Below are 22185 nucleotides of genomic sequence, written 5' to 3'. Positions count from 1 at the left end.
CCTCTGGGAGGAGAGGGGGGCCGGCCGAGCACTTTGCCAGGGCCGGTTCTGGTTCCCAGTCCGGCCCTGCCCAGTGGCTTTACCCGATGGGAGTTTCTGTATGGCTTCCTGTATTTCTATCAAAGTTAATGGTTGGTCTAGCTCCTCCTTCCCCTCTTCTGTTAATCCCACATGTGGAGTCTCTGCAAGATAATTCAAGATATCAGCGTCTAATGTTGGGAGGCCCTGATCATATAAAGCCTGATAAAAATCTTTAAAGGTCTCTCTGATCTCTTCAGCCTTATTTGTAGTCACCCCTGACCCATTTTTAATTTCTTTTATCTCGCCCATGGCCGAGCTTTGCCTTGCTCTAATTGCAAGCAGATGTCCTACCCTTTCGCTGTACTCATAACATTTCTCTTTATTGGCAAGGAACTTACTGGAGGCCTTCCTCGCAATGTTTTCGATTGCTTCTGTCTTGACTACTTCCGTCTTTAATATAATTTCTTCTAGTGAGTCTTGCATCACTATTGCCTCAATAAGTAATTCTTCTAAATCTGCTAATTCTTTAATCTTTTCCTGTATCTTAATTTTTTCCTGCCTATCTCTATACACTGTATAGCTCAGGGTCTCCCCTCTTATTGCGGCCTTAAACGCATCCCACGTAATGCCTGATGAAGCTTTTTCCCTATTTATATTCCAGAATTCAGTGTTCCACGTTTTCATATGTGCAAGATAGCCATCCTCTCTAAGAAGCCCCCTCTCAAAAGTCCATGTGTTTTTTTCCTACTTTTATTCTTATATGGTAGTGATAGAATGAGTGGGTTATGATCTGAAACTAATCTTGGAGCTCTTTCTAATTGGCTGTCACCTACTAAAGAGCTGGACACAAAAAAAAAAATAATCTAATCTGGCCACCTTCCTGAGTAGTATGTGCTCCCTGTACCAGATGGATTCTTCTTAGCCCATAGATCTACCAGTGCATTATTCCTTGCTAGATTTACAAAGCCTGAGAGGTCTTCTTTTTCCTCCCCCTGTAAGGGCTCCCACCCGTAAGACCTATACCCTCCATTCCATTTATATTGAAGTCCCCACAGCAGATTACTGGTTCAGACCAAATCGCCAGCTCTGTGTCTAAAAACTGGAACAGTTCAGGTTCATCGTCTGTGGAGGCGTACACCGAAACAATTGTGCATCTTCCTGCCTCTGTTTCCCCTTCCACCATCACCCAGCGTCCCCATTGATCCTCCTTTTTCTTCAGAACTCTAACCCCCCCTCTTCTTGCTAATATAGCTACACCCCTTGTTTTGGTGCCTTGTTTCGAGTATGCAAGTACCTCAAAACCTAACTGATTCAGTATTTGGCTATTATTGCCTTCCACATGGGTTTCCTGGAGGCAAATTATGTCTAACTTAAGCAGTCTCAGCATGGCGGCCACTTTCATCCTCTTTGCTCCGTCATTCAGGCCACAAATATTTATCGAGGCTATTCTTACAGCCATAATAGATTTCTTTTCCTTTCCAACTTCTCTCCTATCTTCCTGTATATCATGTATATCATAGTCATATCAAAATGAATATTTCTCTGTGTCTGAGTGTCTTTGTGCTGTAATGTGCCTTCCAGTACCCCCCATCCCCCCACCCCCCAACCCCACTGGCCCCCCTCCCCCTTTAGAACCCTCCCCCCCTTTTACAGGCAAGTAGGTCAAGCATGACCTACATGTGGCTGCACTGGATTGTAGTGTCACTACCCTCTCCTGGTTGGGTCAATTCCTTGTTGTGTTGCCCTAAGGTACCGGAGATGGTTTTTTACCTCTACTACCTTGTGCCCTTCCACTATCTGTAAGTTCCTCTAAGAACTGGTTAGCCTTTACTCCTGGAAAAAACATCCTGGTGTGCCCCTTCGTTATAACCTTAAGCCTTGCTGGATACAGTAGGTAGGCTTCCAAACCCAGAGCCTTAAAGGGATCAATTAGTTGCCTAAGCCTCCACCTCCTCTCCACTGTAGTGTGGCAGAAGTCAGGTCTCGCGAAGAAGGTGACTCCTTCAGCTGTTATCTTCAAATTTGGCCTAGCTAACTCCATTATCTGTTGCCTTGCCAGAAAGTTTCCTAAAAATACCAACATGGCCCTGGGTAAATTATCTTGACTGCCATCCCTGCGTTTCTTAAGAGTAAGTGGAAAGCGGTGGGCCCTCTGGACCTCAGTCTCCCAATGCCAATGTGTCTCCGGGAAGGCAGCCTTCAGCAGCTTGATAACGTACCCCCTAGGGTCTTGCCCTTCAATTCCTTCTACCAAACCAAGAAGTCTAATGTTATTCCGCCTCTGGCGGTTTTCGAAGTCCTCCAACTTCCAATGGATATCTTCCACCACTTTCTCTTGATCCACTTTAAAAGTTTGCCAATCTGCTGCATCATCTTCTAGTCTGCCAGTTCTTTCCTCCACCTGGTTCAGTCTATCCTCCATTTCATCGAACTTTCTATTCATCTTCCTTAAGGAGCCTTGAATTTTTTTTGTTGCATGCCTAGCCCTCCGACTCTCTGCTCTGGCTTCCCCCTGCATCTGTTTTAGTGTGTTGAACATCAAGTCAAGTGTGACATGTTGCAGGGAGGGTCTAGTGCTGCTCCCTGTAACTGCTGCCCCTCCCGAGGTGTTAGTTTCTTGATACAGGCTAGTAGTGGCAGTGTAGTCCCACATCAGCTTTCTGTTCATGCTGTCTGGGGAACCACCTCTTTCCTGGTCTCGCCCTGGCTTCCTTCTTCTCTTTTGCGTGCTTTTTCCCCCCCCCAGAGTCTGTAGAGCTGAGGCTCGAGTCCGATATACCCCCTGATATGCTTTCTGTCCCCTCTGAGGAAGGGGAATCCGACTCCTCGTTGACTGAGTAAAACTTATCCAGTTCTGGAGAACCACTGCCTCTGGCCCCTTTCTTCACATCCTTTTCTTTTTGTGAATCTAGGCTGACCATGCTGCCCCACTTCGTTCCGCCCTCTGCTCCTTCCACCCTTTTACTGCTAAGGCTAGCCTCAACCTGTAGCAATGCATCCAACATGTCGGTGTTCGTATTGGTGGTATTGTTAGTATTCAGATTCGCAGCGGGTAACATCAGTGTGGCACAGTCTCTCCCCCCATCTGCATCTCCAGCGCTCACCTTTTGTTTGCTATCCGATTGAGCCGTTTGAACCTCTACCGGAGCTTTTTCGGTGAGAGACGCATCTCCCGCGCCTGCCTTAGTCTGTTGTGGTTGGCTGGTAACTGCGGTAACGCTGACACTAGCGTCCTCGAGGGCGTTTTCCTCCAGCTCAGCGTTTGCCGGCAGCGGTAAGTGACTCAGATCAGACCCGGCTGTCGAGGATTTCCCAGCGAATGCTTCTGTTACGGTAGGCTGCCTTAGTATCACTTCAGTGTTGTCGCCATTATCCCCCGCGGTCCTCCGCTCCAATCCCCTTACTTTTTCCAGCTTTTTAGATTGTGTTTTTGCGGTTGTGGCATTAGTACCAACTTGTGTTGCATTATTAGATTTCCTCGCATTGCTTGCTGGGGTGTCGCGCTGCCCCATCAGCTTTTGGAGGTTACTTACTGCAGGTAGTAGTTTCTCTTTCTCGCCTCTTAATCGTTGAGCCATTTCTCTTGCCGCTGAGAAGCGAGCAGCTCCTCAATAGATCTCCTTCCACCAGGCTCTCAGAAGCAGGAAAATTGAGTAAAACCTGCGGTTTAGTCGTGCATCTGGTTCCACCGTAGACTGGGGTTCAGAGCTCCACAACATGCCCGCAAGTCTCAGCCATCAGGGTCCCGCCCGGGAGAGGAGTAAGTGCGACTGCCTCCTACAATCCACTAGCGGTCATCTTGCCTCCCCCTTCCATAGGATTGCATTGACTTCTTTTCTTGAAAATTGTGGAGTTGGTTTTGTATGAGAACTTGAAAAACTGCAAATATCTAAAAATTGCTTTACTTACCTTTTCTCTAGGAAATGTCCCAGTGTGATATCTAGGCATATCACACTGAGTAGAAAAAGTAATCCATAAAGTAATCTGTAAAGTAATCAAAAGTAATCAAACAGTAATTTCCACTATATTGAAAATATTTACAAACCTGTAACAAAGACATTTTCATTCAGCTTGCTTGTATTGTTCAACCTGCCTTGAAAAGTACCATTTACACTTAGCTGTACCAGGCTTGCTTGGTTCTAGAAAATAAATATAAATAAATAATTTTTGTATACAAACAAATTGTTCTGAGTTCAGTCTTTGAGTGTGTGACATTTCCTGCCTTAGTGTGTACAACAAATGCTTAACACTACCCTCTGATAAAGCCTTACTGCTCGCCCACACGACCACAAATAGAGAATAAGGTACTATCTACTTTTGCCTCCGCCTACGTTTGGGGTTCCACTGTACTCGGTGCACACTATACCTCATTTTGGTATAGTATATACAGAGCCAGCTTCCTACACATGGACAATTGCCTGTCCTTAAAAAAATAAAAGAATATGTTTCATTTTTTCTTTTAAGTGCATCCTGCTGCATTTGAATTTTTTTGTTGTTGCTTTATTTAAAAAGCAAAGGCAGACATGGCGGTCTGCTGTCCCCAGCAGGCCACCATCCCTGTTTAAATTGTGCCCTACCTACCTCAATAATATTAATGAGGTAGGACTTAAGCGACCCCATTAGGAATCGCAAACCTTGTCTGAGACACTGTTGTAAATTCCATTTTGTGAGTCGCAAAACACAGCGACTTGCAAAATGGAATTCTCTTACATCTATCCCGCAGTCTATTTCTCCTCCATCGTGCTTCCATCCTCCATAACCTTTATTGATTGGACCTTTGAGCCTAGGATGCCTTACTACAAGACCACACTGGTAGGGACAGTGTGGATGATCAGCTCTTCTTGGGTTTGTTGGAGCTAAGCCGGGCAAGGCGGTGACCAAATATCCCACTGCATGCTAATTCATCCTCTCTATCGATAGCTGCTATCTCTTGGCCGTGAAAGACCCTCTCAAAGGCATTCATACCCATGGCTGCCCACACAGCTCTATTGAAGCATCCTGATTGCCGACATCAGCTCCTCATGTCTCAGGCAAGCTATGGCTGGTACTATGTCGAGCTGTGCTGCATGACTTACTTGGTTAACAAGCACTACTTCATCTCACTTCCCAGAGAGAAACTGTTTTGGGATTCACTCACAAGGTGAAGAATCTGTGGGAGATAGAACTATGAGAATAAACTGTACTTACCTTCGGTAACAAATCTTATGGTGGATTCATTTTTTTTTAAAGACGTAGTTTATTGGTTTTCTGCACAAAACATACACAAGCAGTTACATGCCAATTGCCATATCAACCTCGTGGAATCAAACAGGACCCCTCACTCCGTTGTACCTTACCCGTTATGTTGGCATATTAGCTCTGCACAAGCAGTGTAGCAGTATAAACGATGTCTTCTAAAATATTATCTGACTATTCCCTCCAAACAAAACTACCCTCTCCCTCCCTCCTCCCTAACCCCCACATCACAAACGCGTACAACCCTATTCATTCTCTCTATCAGTCATGCACAGGAGTAACCACATCTTAACCCATTGTGTGTACCTGTCGTATCTCGGGGCTACCCTCAATCAGTAGCTCATCCCGCTCATCATCCTGTGGCTCGTACTCACGCAGCGCCTGCACTAAGACTTCCCACGCCGCCGCTGCCTCTATTGCTTTATCATCGTTTCGTCTGTGCGCTAGCTGATACCTCAATGCATTCTCGCTGTTAGCCCATTTGATGAACTCGCCCCTCCACCGCGCGCTGCTAGGTCCCACAGTTGCTTTCCAGTGCTTCGTAATTTCACGCTTTGCAAGTATAAGCCCCATGTCCACAAATCTGCTCGTGATCTTATTCTTGGGCGTGTGGGGGAACCAATGTAGAATACTTGTGGCCATATCAAATATCAGCTGTCTCTCTGTGATCGCATTCAGGGTCTCTCCCACTTCCTCCCAATAGCGGCCCATCCCGGGGCAGGACCATAGCATGTGATCTAGTACTACCCCACCTCTCGTGCATCTGGGACATGCCGCTTCCGTCGCTTTAAAGTATTTCTGGATTTTTCCTGGCGTCAAGTACGCTCTATGGAGTATGGAAAAGTGTATCAACTGGAACCTTGCGTTCCTCATGCTCTTCCAGGCCCTTCGCAGTATCTGCGCTCAGGCTGCATCAGGGATATCCTTCCCTAAATCCACTTCCCATTTTCCTTTCCGTGTCGCCAGGGGTGCCAGCCCTTCATTGATCATTCTCGAGTATAGACACGTGACCGCCTTAAATGTCCTAGCCGCCATCATGGTATATTGGCATGCCATAGACGTCTTGGGCTACACCCTCCTGCCAGTGCGCCTGTATCCCTCTCGTTAACGCTGCGTGCAGGAAGAAACCCCTCCTCGGCAAGTCGAATCTCTCCTGGAGTGTCTGGTAGGGCAGCATAGCCCCATCCTCATAGAGGTCCCCCACCATGTGAAGTCCCGCCTCCTCCCAGGTCTGTAGTTGTGACCAGTCTCCGCCTTGCGGCAATGCCGTCAGCATGCCCAGTAGAATTTCGGGCGCATACGGATGTAGCACCCCCGCTCTGCGCTGCGAGCAGTTCCAACAGAGTCTGAGCGTTTTTTCCTCCGTTAGTAAGTCTCTGAGGTCTAGTATCTGCTGTAACGCTATAAATGAGAGGACATGCCGCAGTATTTCATGTCTCTCCTATGTTCCGGTCCCCTAAATTCTCTTGCTACTGCTTGCGTGAAAATCTGCAGCTGGGCCGCTAAATAATACAACTCAAAGTCTGGGACTACAAGACCACCTTTAACCTTAGGTCGTACTAGCGTTGCTTGCGCGACTCTGCGTCTGCATGCACCCCAAAGGAAAGACACTATAAGCGACTTCAATAGTTTAAAAGTGGAGCTCGGTATCCACACTGGCAGCGTTCTAAAATAGTATAAGAAACGAGGAAGCGCTATCATTTTTAAGAGGGCTATACGGCCCATTACTGACAGCGGAAGGGTGGCCCAAAAGGCCATGCTGCCTTTCAGCGCCCTCAGGCCGCGACCCACATTTCCCTCTAGCATGTCCTCCGCCGTGTGATAAATGTTCACCCCCAGGTAAGTCAAACAGGTACCTCACTGCACAAATCGTGTCCGGACGAGTCCCCCCCTTCCTTACCGGGAACATGCATGTCTTTGACCAGTATACTCTCAGGCCCGAGACTTCCCCAAAGTCCGAGAGCAAGCGTTCAGCCCCCAGCATTGCACTGTCAGCATCTTCAAGGAAGAGTAGCAGGTCATCCGCTTATAGCGATATGTACTGCCGACCTTCTCTGCTCTCTAGTCCCTCATAGTGTTGCCCCCTCCGAGCTGTAACCGCAAGGGGTTCCACCGCCAGGGCAAACAACAATGGGGACAGTGAACACCCCAGCCTCGTCCCTCGTTCCACCGGGTATTCCGAGGATATCAGCGTGCCAACCCTCACTCTGTCCACTGCAGATGTGTACAGGACCTTTGTCCATTGTGTATAATGCTTACCCAATCTAAAACATCCCATCGTCTTGTATAGATACTCCCACTCTAAGCTATCAAAAGCTTTCTCAATATCTCCCGAGAGCACCATTGGCTGCCGCGTCCCCGAGTGGCCTTCTTCCAGTTGGCGTACCAATCGTCTGATGTTCGTAGTCGTGTTCCACGTCGGTATGAAACCAGCCTGGTCCTCGTGGACCAATGTGGTCATATGCTTCCAACAGTCGGGTCGCCAAAACACTGCTCAATATTTTGTAGTCGGTGATTAACCTCGATAATGGTCTGTAAGAGGCCGTATTCGTACTTTCTCTCCCAGTTTTCAACAGTGGGATTACCAGCGCTTCCCGCATAGAACGGGGTAGTTGCTCCATCTCCTTTGCTTCCTTATAAACTTCTATAGGCAGCCCATCCAGCCCAGGGGTTTTGTTGCGGGCCATGTGTTTGATGGCACCTCGGATCTCTTCCAGCTCTATGTCCTTGCCCAAATCTTTCGCCTGTTCCTGATCCAAGCCAGGTAGGCACAGTTCTTCCAGGTATCTATCTAGGGCAGGGTTCCCAGTCATCAGTGTGCATTTGTATAGCGCCTCATAGTATCGTGCGAAACACTGCAGGATCTCGTTTTGGGTGTGAACCATCTCTCCTCCCTCAGCTTCTAATGCCAGTATGGAAGAATTTCGTTTGGAGGGGTTTTCCAGCCAGGCCAGCAGTGTCCCAGCCTTGTCTCCCTCCGCATGGGTCCTCATCATATAAGCTTTGTAGTCAAAGCTGCGTAAGCGCTCTACCTCCGCTGCCACCGCCTCTTTCGCAACGCTAACCTTCTTCTGTAATTTAGGGTGGCCAGGCCTTCTCTCACAAACACCTTGAAGGCATCCCATTCAGTAGCCCTCGTCGCCGTCGAGCCAGCATTCTCTGCAAAATAGTGGGTAATCCCCTCCTCCAGCGCAGCATAGAAGAGCGGGTCATCTATTGTCTCGGGGCGCAAACTCCACGTGGGGACACTGGAGGTGCCAGTCATCCATTGCATGGTGACCAGCAGTGGATTATGATCAGATAGCGTCTTAGTTAAATATTCAGTTCGGACAATAGTCGGCATGACTGCCGGAGAACACAACACTGCATCTAATCTCACGTGCAGCTCATGCATACCAGTAAAATATGTGTAGTCCCGATCTCTAGGGTGTTGTCGCACGCCATGCATCAACTAGTCTGCCAGTCTAGCCTACCCTTGGTCAAGCGGTGTATCGGGGAGTCAGCGGGGGGGGGTGCGACCTATCCAGGGATACATCCGTAATGGAATCGAAGTCCCCCCCCATTATCAGGGGTCTCGCAAGATAGTTCGCCAGTGACCCAGACATCCTTGCCAGAAAGCCCAGCTGATCTACATAAGGTGCATAGACGCTGCAAAAGGCAATGTCACTACCTCTCAGTTTCCCTGCAATGGCCACAAACCTGTCCTCTGGGTCGATCGCCTGTCTTATTTACCTGAAAAGGGACTCCCGCCCTGATCCAGATCAGCTCTCCTCTCGCGAAAGCAGAGTATGTGGTGTTATAGACTTGGCCCCTCCATCTACGCTTTAGCGCTATACCCTCCGCCTTCGTTAAGTGTGTTTCCTGGAGCAGTGCAATGTGTACGCCCCTACGAACTATATAAGTGTGAATTCTATGGCGTCTCGTCATGGTACGGAGCCCCCTTACATTCCAGGTTACACATTTCAAATTGGTTGCATCACCCATTCTCCCATAAGTTCCAGCACATTTTCAATCGCTCCTCCGCGTCAGCGTCTGGGATTACCCTTCCCCAACTCTCCCCCAAACTCCCCACACTTCCCTCCCCCCCCAAGAACAGGTCCTAGCTTCTCCCATCTAGTTCCCATCCAAACTATTGTATCTATTCAACACCTACGAAACACAACAGCAGACACTGTGGGTACGCCTTAAGGGCGATGAGGGGGACCTGTATACCGACGGGTAGCTGCTTATGGTGGATTCATAATCTAACCACATACTCCTCTCTGCCTTCCTCCCTCCCTTCAGGGTGTCATTGTTCTCTTTGTTCCTCTCTGTTTGTCTGGGTTCCTGGTTGCACAGAATGTTTTCTGGTGAATTCATATCCAGAGATGCAGTTGCAGCTTAAGCCACATGTTGCTCACCATGCGGCACTGGAGAGCCATGGCTGAGAACAGCTTTTCTAGACCAGTCTGAGGCATGGCTAGATCATTCACATGGTGAGGAAACTCCAGGAAGATCATGTATTCTCCAGAAATATTGTTACAGAAAGGAGGTTACTTTTTTATCCTGCTCTACAGAATGCTTAATTGTAATTCTTAAGGGCCTTAAAACAACTCTCCAAGAATGTGGAGGGTCTTATGTCCTACTCGGTGTGAGCTGTCTACAAACCATGAAACCCCACTGCCTCTCGTCCAGTTCCAAACTTGGCCATTCCAGATTAGGACACTTTGTAACACGAAAGCGACTCTGTGGTAAAAATAACAAAACCCTTGTGTACTGAAGAAGTACAGAATGTCAGGGTTGAGGAATCCTGCCTTGTTATGGGGCGGGGTAACCAACAACTTGTAGAGGGACACTTGTAAGCGCTCTCACGGTGTGACAGAATGTTGCCGTTAGTCTCTTGGCATTGTTGCTTGAGATAAGAAGGGGAACCATTCGTTCAAATAGAGAGGTGTGTGAGTGGCATATGATAAACCATAAGCTGTGTTTCTGGTGGAGTGAGGGAAGTTATCACTAGCAGGGCTAAAGGTGACAGAAGGAATATTACTCCTCTGGTTTTGCTGCAGCTTGGGACGAGAGGTAGTTCGCTGCCCTTCAGTGTTACAGGTAAGGGCATAGGTTAGGCTGCCTGGGAAGTGCTCCCCTTTACTGTAAAGTTATGAATGAACAATTGTGCAGATTCTCTGTATGTCACAGCATTGGCAGTTCTTAAGATGGAGAAGGTTAGATCTTCGGCTGAGCTGCAGTTTTTATATTTAGCAGATTTTTCAAGTTCCCATGATAACGACTTTCTGTTTATAAGTGTGTTTGGTGGATTTACATTTATGTGCATCTGCTGTACTGTGAAACCCATCTTTTGTTTTCTTGCCCCTCAGGTGCAAAGACTGCTGTGGCACGCTCTTGCCAGGATCCTACATGCCGGGGCCAGAAGATGGCACTTTTGTGTGCACCCATCATCGTGGCCATGGCAGTACAATGCCTTCAAGTGTGCTGGTCAGTCACCAGGATGATAGTGCAACTAGTGGAGAACAGGACAGTGGTGATGAGCGAGGGAAGGAGGGCCAAGAGGACTTTGTAGCCACACCCAAAGAAGTCTCGGGAAGCATGCCTGTACCACCAGGGGCCAGCATGGACTTCAAGAGTGATGTCAATGAGACTCACAGTCTTTCTGCAACAGCTTTAAGCGCCAATGCATGGGTGAAGTTGAAAGAGCAGGATGACAATGCACTTGAAGTGGAGCATAGCACTCATACAGATGTATCTGATGTGCCACACCTGACACAGAATGTCAATGAAACAGGACTAGCAAAGCCACGTCCCCAAATTCCTTCTAAGCCAGCTCTCCCCATCAAGCCTGCTGCTCTTCAGGAACATTCTGCCACCATCTCTTCAAAAATCGATTCTGGAGGATCTTCCCTCCCCATGAAGCTTCAGCACCACAATGGCGTTTCACAGAGTAGTGATTGTTCTGACCCTTCTATTCCTATAAGCTTTCAGAATCAGAGTGGCACCTCTCATCTAAGCAATGATACGGCAGAGGTCACCTTGCCTGTCAGCCCTCAGAATTGGACAGTTGGTGCCTCTCTGAGTAGTGATAACACAGAGATCCCTGCTCTGACAATCCCTGAGAATTCAGTGTGTGCCTCATCCTGTGGCAAATACGATGTTGAACAGCCACAAGTGCTTGAGGCTCATTCCAGGACAGGAGACCAAGACAACCGCCCCATTCCTGCTGCCAGGCGGCCCGTGGGTACTGTGGCAACACCTCAGATCATTCCAGTTCCAAGGCCACGATCCACTCAGCCTGGAGATGCTGCGACTGAGTCGATGCCCTCTGCCTCCACACAAGTCACGAACGGTAAGGAGATAGTGGAGGGCCTTTCATGATCATAGGCAGTTAGTTGTGCTGGTCTCTCGAGGTTCTGGTGTAGGCCCAAACTTTATCCAAAGTTCAAGACTCAGCACTTGATCCTGCTTGTAATGTGACCTTCAGTGTCCTGTGAGTAACAGCTCACCCAAAACTGCTCTGTGTCCTTAGTTGCTTGTGTTACGAAGCATCTGAGGAAACAAGACCCCAAAATCCTCCCTAGCAGTTGAAGTAGCTACACTATAAAATTATGTTCTGGTTCAGAGTCCTTTGTAGCAGCCGTTACCCCCAACAATCCCTCAGCACTCCAAATGTATCCAGTGTTTTTTTGTGGTGGTTGCAGGCAGCTCACGGTCTGTATTCCCCAATTACCTCCAGTCTTTCTCCTTAAGTTGAGTTCTAAAGCCCATACCTCTCAAGGCCCAGGGTTCACAGGAATGGGATTTTAAGGATTAAGGCCAAAGTTGCATGTTTTCCTAAGTGAGACCTGCCATACTACAAACCAATGGATGCAACTGGAAATTTCTGAAAACCAACTTACATGGTTCTCATTCCTTTGAAAGTTATAGGCCTTCTTCCACATCAAATATTGCTTCACCACTGGTGATCTAATTTGGGTGAAATTACATTCAGTGCTGTTCTTCTGAGATAGCTGGTTGTGCTCATGTTACTCTGTGGGTTGGCATTATTGCCACCATTTCTTCTGCAGTCTGGTGCAGGTTCCTCAAATCTGCGTCATTTTTTACAGTCAGTTGCATGTCCCTAAAATCTGCTGCCTTTTTCTATGTTCTGCTGTGGTGTCACTGCTGCCAGACTTTACTGTCTTATTGTATGTTAGCACATTGCAGAAAGTTTGCGTTGACATTTTGCCTTTTCATCTCCCAATCAAGGAGTTCAGCCGGAGTCTGATCCACCAGTCCCGAAGCCAAGGTCAAGGCCCATGTCATCAGAGAGGTACTTACGTTTGTTCTAATTTTATGACTGTGGGATGTGTGAGATTTCTGATAAGATTACTGTTTTTTTTTTGCACAGGTGATGCAAAGGTTTTTAACTAAGATATCTGACTGGGCATACACACCTGTGAATCTTTGAAAGATTCCAAATGTGGTAAGACCAACGCACTCACTGGTGTATTTGTGTTTTTGGTGCAGGTTGGTGTAATCACCTGAGTATGAGAAATGAATTATCAAATAAGAACAAGCATTTTCCTCTGCCGGTGGAAAGCATCCCCAGCCTGCACTCTTCATAAAGTTTTATTCATTCAAACTGTAATCCAATGGTAGTTCAAAACCTTCATTTATTTTCTCTTATTTTCCTATTCATCGTTGTGATGTTTTTTCACATCGCAACTTTTCAATTCCTTGGTTCATTCAATGATGAGCCCGTATAATTTCGGGCTGTGCCTTCCATCAGGGGATTATTCCTACAAGCTTAATGTCATATGTTAATATTAGAGGCTAAAACTGCTACAAACGTACCTGAACTAGTCATGCAATATTGTCGTTCATAGTACATACTATTCTTCTGTGCCCAGTACATAATGTGTAAACAGCATCTGACTAGCACAAACGAGTTAGTCTCTCTATGTACTGAGACCCCACATGATAACAACCATACCGGTAAAAAATAAGGGTTGAGTCTTTTAAAGTACACTCGACTTGTAACTGCGAATGGTGAAGCGAAATTTAATAAAATGTTAATGTTAATAAAAGGCGGGTGCACGTTTTTAGAGAAGATGAAGCCCGATAGTAAATACGAAGTACAGAAATCGCTCTCTGAACCGGTCGTGCATGGTAGTCCCGTGGTGATCAATGCTCTCTTGAAGAATCTTTGAAAGATAACATGCCGGAGCACGGGTGATATCTTTTATATAACACAAGGTCAGCAGTTTGGTTAACTCCTTCAGAATCGTAACTTTTAGAAGGCCTCCTCCAGCTGAAACCTCCCAAATGAAGGGGAAGGCATTTGTAGGAATCTGAAGACTATATGCTGGAGAAGAGAACATAACGTTCGTAGTATGTGTGGATGTAGATATAGAAACTTTGTGTACTCCTGCTTTCTAGTGTTTGGCTCTGACATCCCAAGTTATTTTTCTTCGAAGAAGCTTTGAGGCACAGGATGCTATGTGACTCCGCTGATAGACCACAATGCACATGGGCACCGGCACCACCTTTAGCCATCAGGTTCGAACATATTCTGTAAAGGCTTTGAGATGGACGCGTTTCCCGTACCTTTCTCAGGACCAGCTGTTGGATAAATTTGACACCAACCTTAGGAGAACAATCTTTGCAACAGTGTCTGAGGACTACCCGGTGCTGAGCCTGCTCCCATCCAAATGCCCTTGTGCCGATCAAGGTTCAGAAGTCTTGGTCATCGGACTGGTGGCCTGCAGAATAAGGCCCGTCCCTTGCCCAAAACAGGTTGTCTAAAATCTTGGCATAAAGTTGGATCAGGCACTTTCTATGAAGGATCAAGTCAGCGCAATCTGTGCCACTTGTTTTGCCACTTTATGTCTGCTTAGGAAAATGGCTTTCTTCTTCATCAAGAAAAGCCCTAGTCCAGGCACTGATTACGAGCTGCCTGGACAGTGGGAATGTACTCTTAATAGCAGCAAATGACTAATTGCTGGCTAAACTCCAATTTGTGCAGAACACAGCGGCCTGATTAATTTGTAACTTTCCTTCTTGCTCAGTATCTGCTCCCATCCTGAAAGCCCTTCATCGGCTACCTATTAGGAACCTGTGCTTTTTATAGTGTGCTGTTTGACCAATAATGCTTTAACTAAGAGGCGTCCTTCTTATCTGCATCTTAGACTAAGTCAATACTAGCCTTTGTGACTGCTTAGATCATCAAATCAGGCTTCATGAAAAATCCATTGAATCCACACCTACGAATTAAGTGTCAGATACTTTTCATATCTTGCCCCATTTCACTGGAACAGGCTCTTTCTGCAAATCAGGATGTGGCAAGATTTTGAAACATTTAAAAAAATTGTGGATGGTCTACCTGCACTTGCCGTTTTTGGTTGCATTGCGCCAAAATACACCTTTGGTGTGAGTCGTGCACTATAATAAATTCCTTTAACATAACATACCAGAGCACCACTCCTGAGGGAGTCTGACATCAGGTCCTGATCATTTGAGGAAAAAACTCTGTATCTATTACACTGCCGCCCTGGGTATGATCTACAGTGGGACAAGGGCTGCAAACCAAGCAGACTCCCCAGGCAAGGGGTGGAATTGTACCACACTTCAGCACCCTCATCCATGAAAGTTCACCATGCTCTACCTTCGGGGCTGAGGTCAGCGCAGAAACAGCACTTGAGGCCCACCCAGTACCAGGCCCTCAGCCCCAATATCGGAGGATTATGAGGCGCCCATCTTGGAAAGGTTGGTGGAGGAACTGGTTTACAAAGTGAAAAATAATAAAGACGAATTATCCACCGTGATACTGGAAAGATTTTCTTGAACACACCTCAGGGTAAAATCTACAGTACTTTGCCTCCAATACTGAAAATCAAAGACTCTCATTTGAAGCTTAACTAGCCTTCAAGGAACCTCGGCACCCAGCACCAAAAAGACACAAGGACAAGGTCACAATCACTCCTCATGTGCCTTCTTCGCCCAGGCCCTCAGACCCACCGCCCCACCCCTTACTCCACACCCATATATTCCACCACCTCCATCAGACTTTATTGAGGGATTAACTCTTACTCTGATTCCAGCAGGCATTATGGGGAGGGAGACCCATATGATCAATCTATAGGGGGCAGGAGCTAGGGATGATGCAGTTGTCAGAGGGTGGTTTTTCTTCATAAGGTGGCAATGCACACTTTTCAAGGGGTAAATGACTTCTTCATAGAAACCACCGCAATGACTGCATGTACAGTTCAGTTCCTGAAAATGCTCAAAACCGCTTTGGAGAACTTTAAAGATCCTGTTATAGGAAAGATAGTTACGCCTAGGGTAGAGAGTAAGTTTAAGGTGTCTCTCAAAGACCCTCTACATTAGAGGGCAAATGTTCCCAGATTATCTTGTCGCCCATAAGGTAAGAAACCAGGCAGCTGCTCAGTCAACTGGGGACGTCGCTCCTACACCCACCTGGATAATTTAAGCAAGCATATTAAGGCTGCGAGTATAAGGGACAAAGTAGGGACAACTACCTTGTGGCGAATATTCATCTCAGTAGCTTTGTTCTCAAGATCAAGAAAAAGTTTTCCTTTCTGTGTTAATACCTTTTTTTTTTTTATAAATCTTTTTATTATTATTATAAAGCAAAAATAAAAAATAAACAGACAAATCCGGTGCCATAAATACATCCGATGTTAACAGGGTGAGATAGTACAAAAGACAGGATAGACTTGAAATAATACTTCGAGAGGTCCGCAATATTAGGCACAGAAGTAGAATTGACAGTAGTATAATCGCTAAACAGTTTAGAAGCGGATCCTCAAACCCACTAACCCGCAAATCAAACAGCAGGAGAATCATGGCAATCTGACACTAGAAGTTAATGATCAGAGTCCGGATATTACGACAATAGTACATGTATAGGAAAAACTAGGGAAAAAAAAGAAAAATAATATGAACGATAACAAAAAGAAAACAATAAACCCATCCCTCCACCCTGTGGCGTATTTTGTGGCGTATTTGTATAGCGCGAACAGTGACCCGGAGGCATCCCGGCGCTTGTACTCCTACCACAAGGGAACCCCTCCTGGCTTTTCCTTGTGGGGTGTCCACTCCTGGGCATCCCATGGTGAAACCAGGCATCCCTTGTGTATCAGGGGGCCTTTGTGGAGACTAAGCAAGCTATTGCCCAGAGTTGCAGCGTGGGACCCATGCTTAGAATCGGCACTGAGGCGAGAATATCCGGTCAGAGGAATTTAAGCCCGAAACCCGCCGAGGCGGGAATCGAACCCTGGTCCCTGGCCAGCGTTCTGCATCAAGGTCTGCCGCTCTAAGCATTGAGCCACACTTCTCCACTTCCTGCAAACTGTTACCGCCTAACCCCCAGTAGCAGCGTGCCTGTCGCCCCAACTAACTAGGTTCTAAAAGAAGAAATCTACCAGAGTATAGAAGAGAAGTGGAGGAGGGCATATTAGTAGGGCCCCCTCCCCCCGCCAGAATCATGAATCCCCAAATTGAAGCCAAGAAATCTACCGGATAACAAACATGAGTCTCTACAAGGGGAACATCAATCACCGCCCAGCCATTCCAAGACATAAGTTTAACAGATCTCGTGTCCATCGTTCTTAAATAAAACCCAGTCTTTCAAACTCATCCTTGCCCCTTACGATCAGACGCAGGAGTCCCCTCTGGACAAACCACCTCTGCCACCGGACAGTTCAAGGACAAAGCAAATGTAAGAGAATTCAATGCGAGACAAAGTAGAAGAACAAGAGTGCTGTGATCACCGACAGGTCCAGAGACTTCCCTCCCGGTTGTGAAGTACCATTGTTGATCCTTCCGCAATCTTAGCGGCTCCGATGTATGGGGGAGTGACGCAGCTCCATTCCGATAACAGTTCTCATCAAAAGTCTCTAAAATGGGAACAACAATTAGTTCTTCCATAGGCGGCAGCGGTCGTAAGCTTGGTGGTCCATTGGTGGCATCGAGTTTGTTCTCATCTTCCATGACACTGGGCAAAGGCACCAACACATCACACAGTATGGGGTTTACTTTCTCCAACAGAGTAGCCATCGTGGGTGTCTCGGTCGTCACCGTTTCTTGTAGTGGAGCAGGGTCCGGTCCAATTTGTGCCAACTCAGACAAGCGCATCATCATCATCGTCTGAATCCGCTCTTCGACGTATACGTGAATAGACTCAATGGCTGCCAACACAGTTCGTAGCAGCGTGTCACTCTCGGTCCGCTCCTCTGCTCTGCGATCGGACACAGTCATGATCGCTTCCCCTTTCGAACTCGATCTCTCAGAAAGGGAACGGGCGAGTCGGGAATAGTCGACGAGGGAGAACTTTTAATGTTTCCGATGAAATCCCAGGTCCACAACCGCAGGCGGAGATACCGCCAGCGAACACCAGCGGGCCCTTTACCGGGTCACCGGGCAGGACCCCCGACCACAACTGCGACCGTTGAGCTGTATCCCCTCCTCCCAATTTCACCAAGGCAGCCAAACGTCATCCATAGCAATCCGAGAAAGCGAAATAAATTTTTCCATTCCGGTAGACCGGACCCAAGCACACCACCGCAGCCGATGTTGTTTAACTGAAACCCGGATGGGCCAGTACTCGAGACTCCGGCTTCCGGACAGATCTAGGCCGTAAACTTCCACTCGACGTAACTTGGTCAGCCGAACTGATAAAAAGTTCGAAATAGCTCCATTAAGCTCAAGGCAGGTTCATAAACACGGTGGCTGGGCGCAAGAACAGGATAAATGACAGGATATTCCGGCGGGAGTCAGGCGGAGCCGAGAGCCTACGCGGCCATCTTGGTTGCTAGCATGGCTCCTCCTCCGTTAATACCTTTTTAAGTGACCTCTGGGCCTACGCACAACTATCAACTTTTTGTGCTATATAGTGACACGGGTAATTATTTTTGCACAACACTGAAATTTCTTTTGTCTCTCAAGTTTTATACTTAAACATTGTTTGTTTAAAACCATTTTCTAATCCACATATTATATGGCATTTTTACAATCATATACTCTGGTACAAGTTCCACACTTCCTATGACAATTCCTATTACAATTCCAAACTCAGAGTAAATAGTTCATACAGTGTAAACATAAATCACAATTTAAAAAGGCTTTGTTCTCAAGATACATCAGGTATCACTAGACAGAAGTGGAGAACATAAACACATTCCTGAGACCTGTAGGCAGGGTGGGGTGAGAAACAAGTCACAGACGGGAAAAGCTTTTCCAACACGGACAATAGAGGTGCCTCTGATGTGGCAGGCACTGCATCTTGCAGTGTTAGCACCAGTATTCTTTGAGGGAATACATGACTCTGTTTACATTTTTAAACCTGAGATAAAATGACATCTTCTTAACACTGTCTGCCGAGTTTGTTGCATCTGTAACCACAGCAACATGTTCTCCAGACCCATCATTCCTAATTACCAAAGAAACACTAAAAAGTTTATATACGTTAGGGCATGCATCCTCTCTTAAACCAATTTTTGCATTCAGAACCTTCCAACTTGCCAACTGACCCATCAGAATCTTTGAAGACATTTTGTGCCACCCCTGTCCTTTCCCCTTTATCCAATACTAGCAGCCCGTCCCGACGTTGTCTGGGTATGAATTGCTGCCGGCCAGTAGTATATTGTTTTGTAGGATTTCGTTTTGATAGCATTTCTTATCTGCGACAGGCCTGTGAAACGCTCCGATTCACAGTGCACTGCTGATGCACTTAAGAGTTGCGCGTTCAGTAGTGTGTGAACTCGAGTTTCCCTACTTAATTTTTTCTTGCAATATTATATAGCACAAACTCGACAACATGGCATGAGCACAATTTACATTACAGAAGAACACATTCATTTGTGGTAGGCACGGGGAGACAAAGCGATTTGCCTCGAATAACAGGATATTGAGCTGATGCTGAGATTCGTACGTAGCTCCCCAGCTCTAAAGTTCGCAATTCTAGAACTTGTGGCAGAAGGTGTGTCTAAAAGTGCATGTCGGTGCTGGCCATCAATGAGAGACCTGTGCATTTTTCAAATGGGTGGTGAAAAAATATGAGTATGTTGCTGGAGATGTGGGCCGCTGCGCCACCAATGTACTTACCGGGGGAGGGTAAACACCCATTATTCCGCAACTTTCTTTCCGCATACCATCACTCCGCATACTTTCATTACGAAAGTAAGGCTTGGGGGTACAGGGGTATTTTTAGGGTTCAGGGGTAGGTTTGGGTTTTGAGGTACAGGTTTATTTATTTAGTTCGGGGCTAGGTTTGGAGTACAGGGGTATTTTTAGGGTTCAGGGGTAGGTTTGGGTTTTGAGGTACAGGGGTATTTATAGCGTTCAGGGCTAGGTTTGGGTTTTGGGGTACAGGGGTATCTTTAGGGTTTAAATGGGTTAGTGTTTAAGGGTGTTGGGGTATTTTAAGGAGTAAGGGTGGGTTATGATTATGGGGTGCAGGGGTATTTAAAGGGAGCAGGGTGGGATTAGCACACGATATGGGACATGGCATGAAGGGCGGAACGTACCACACGCCCCCAGCGTTTGTCACACCCCCAGCACATGCCCACAGCACAACGAAGACACGCCCACAAGGTCCTACTTTGCTGGCACGGTTCTTTTACGTTTTAAATGTATATGGTGGGCGTCTGCATAGCCTATGTCCTTCTGCCGCAACTGCCCTTTCCAACGCTGTATTGGGTGTTGTGATTGGTGCTGTGGTTCCTGAGATTACCCGCCTCAAAGGTTTGGGCTCTCTCTTTATTATATTAGTATGGATTAAAACTTGTTCTTGGTTGTAGGATCAAAGACAATGTAAAGATTCCCTTGATCATGCCAAACTAAAACCAATCGTTCTTTGTAGCCAATATAGCTTTCCTAATGACTTCTGTTTTTGAATCTGAATACCAACATTCTATACCATGCTTTCTTTCTTTCCTTTTTTTATTTGGCCGTGTATGGCCTGAAAAGATAGAAGCAACAAAGAGCAATTAAATGGTTGTAAAACAAATAACTCCATCAACCTCAACATAATTTAAATAGATAAATGATCCAGGAACGATAAAGCATAATAGCGAATGCTCAACAAAGTAAAACTACAGCACATAAGACCTTTAAAACAATACGCTTATCCGCATATAAAGTGCATGGTGCATCTATAAAATATGAACTAATCAAGTAAAGTATATATCTAAAATTAGAATACAAACATTTTAAATAGGCAGTACTATTCATCCATACTTTCCTAGCAAAAACAGCTGCTTAAAGGAATGAAAACACCCTGACACAGATATTTGGAGTACCCCATAGGAAACAGTGCGAAGACTTATTTGCATATGACTGGGTCTGAACTGGGGTAGAGAAGTGAGGTAAACAAACATGATGGATTCAACCCAGACCTGTGACTGGGGGTGAGTGTCTGAAAAGGTTCAGCGCTACGTCCATCATCTCCTTGTGTTTGCAGTATCTAATAATTGCAATTTGTGCAAGGCCTGTTCACAGGTAGTTAGCATCTACCCTTTCACCACTATATCAGCTTCATGTAGTTCAGACCCATATTAATTGGCAATTTTTTCTCTCCAGACTTTCTCACTGATAATGGTATATGGTGAACCCTACTGAGCTTGCAGTTGCATAATAACACCGCCCAAACGCATACTGCAAAGTGATTTATTTCTCTTGCTACACTTATTGCCGTTGTTTATAAAATATATTCCTCCAAAGCGCACCGCCTTTTTCCCTACACTGTCGCCCTCTACACTTATAACCTCATCCTCCAGCCACATAACACTTTCCTTCTTTCTTCTACAAACTTTAGCAGAATGCTGTTTCTGTTTTAACCCCTTCCTGCGCCACGAATTCTGCCTGCGCGGGGGGGGGGCTGAGCGTGGCGCTTCGGTGCTCATGACTGCTCCACGTCATCATGCCTCACGGCCGGCTTGTGCTCATGACGGTGGAAAATTAGTGCCGCGTGGGAGGAGCGGCAGCGGCATGACAGCTCCTCGCCATCATGAGCACACGCCTACCGTGACTCATGTCGGCGTGGAGCCGTCATGAGCACCGAAGGGGTTAAAGCAGGATATAAGCGCAATATAAGCGTCCTCCGGTTTTTCTGTCTCTTTGGAGACCTACCTCTTTCAGAAAGTCTATACCCTCCGCCGCCACAGCACAGCCCCCTCCACGCCGACGTCCCAGGGGGAACAAAAACCAACTCCGGCACCGGAAAATAGAGAGCTCCGCCCTCAGCTGCCGCACCTTCCCAGGCGCGCCGACCGCAAGGCACACGTTGCCGGCCAGGCACAGTACGGGAGGCCCCGGCTCTATCACCGCCGTCCCCCGCTAGGCCGCCACTCCGCACCTGGCTTCACCAGCGCCGCCTCCGCACTCTTCAGGCTCCCAACGCTGTCGGAGGACTATCTGGATGATCGGAGGTCTCTCCGGTATTAGGCTCGCTGCCGGGATGTCTAGAGGCAGGATAAATGCACAGGATACTTAATGGCTGGTCTGAGCGAACCTACAACGTGACCGCCATCATTGCTGGCCCTTGGTTAGAAAAGCAGTCCTAAGAGTTTTTAAGAGCTGAACTGTACTCCTCAATGGGTTCATCCTTTCTCTGCTGCCTTTGAAAGAATTTATTTTGTGTAATATCTGTACAAACGTTGGTACAAAGCTATTGGCAAAATTAATAATAGCTTTGTTAAACATGTTTTAGTCACCATCTCTACTCTCCACATTCATGTTGTTGTACACGTTTGAGCCTATATAACAAATGAAATGTTGGAAAACATTTTTTTTCTTTTTTGCAGACATGGTGTTTCCTTCTTGCACAGCAGCCAAATAATGTTAAAAAGTATATCTTCCATCCCAATCATTTCATGCTAGGATCACTTCCAGAGAGCCAACACGGCTGAGGTGGACTAATGGCAAAGTTTGGTGAAGTCA

At 46.7% G+C, this 22185-nt stretch overlaps 1 protein-coding gene across 1 annotated transcript in view; it reads left to right on the top strand.

The window, feature by feature from the left end:
• The window catches only part of MICALL1 (MICAL like 1), a 428596-nt gene that overhangs the window by 141211 nt on the left and 265200 nt on the right, over positions 1-22185 (top strand). Inside the window, exons 7-8 of the mRNA XM_086962863.1 lie at positions 10611-11593; positions 12493-12556. Of these exons, the coding sequence (XP_086818989.1) occupies positions 10611-11593; positions 12493-12556 (1047 nt within the window). The remainder of the gene's footprint in view (positions 1-10610; positions 11594-12492; positions 12557-22185) is intronic.

This window comes from Lissotriton vulgaris, chromosome 1_1 (genome assembly GCF_964263255.1).
Source record: "Lissotriton vulgaris chromosome 1_1, aLisVul1.2, whole genome shotgun sequence".
Classification (NCBI taxonomy): domain Eukaryota; kingdom Metazoa; phylum Chordata; class Amphibia; order Caudata; family Salamandridae; genus Lissotriton; species Lissotriton vulgaris.
The sequence above is the reverse complement of the archived record's forward strand: the minus strand, read 5'-3'. Positions and strand labels throughout refer to the sequence as shown.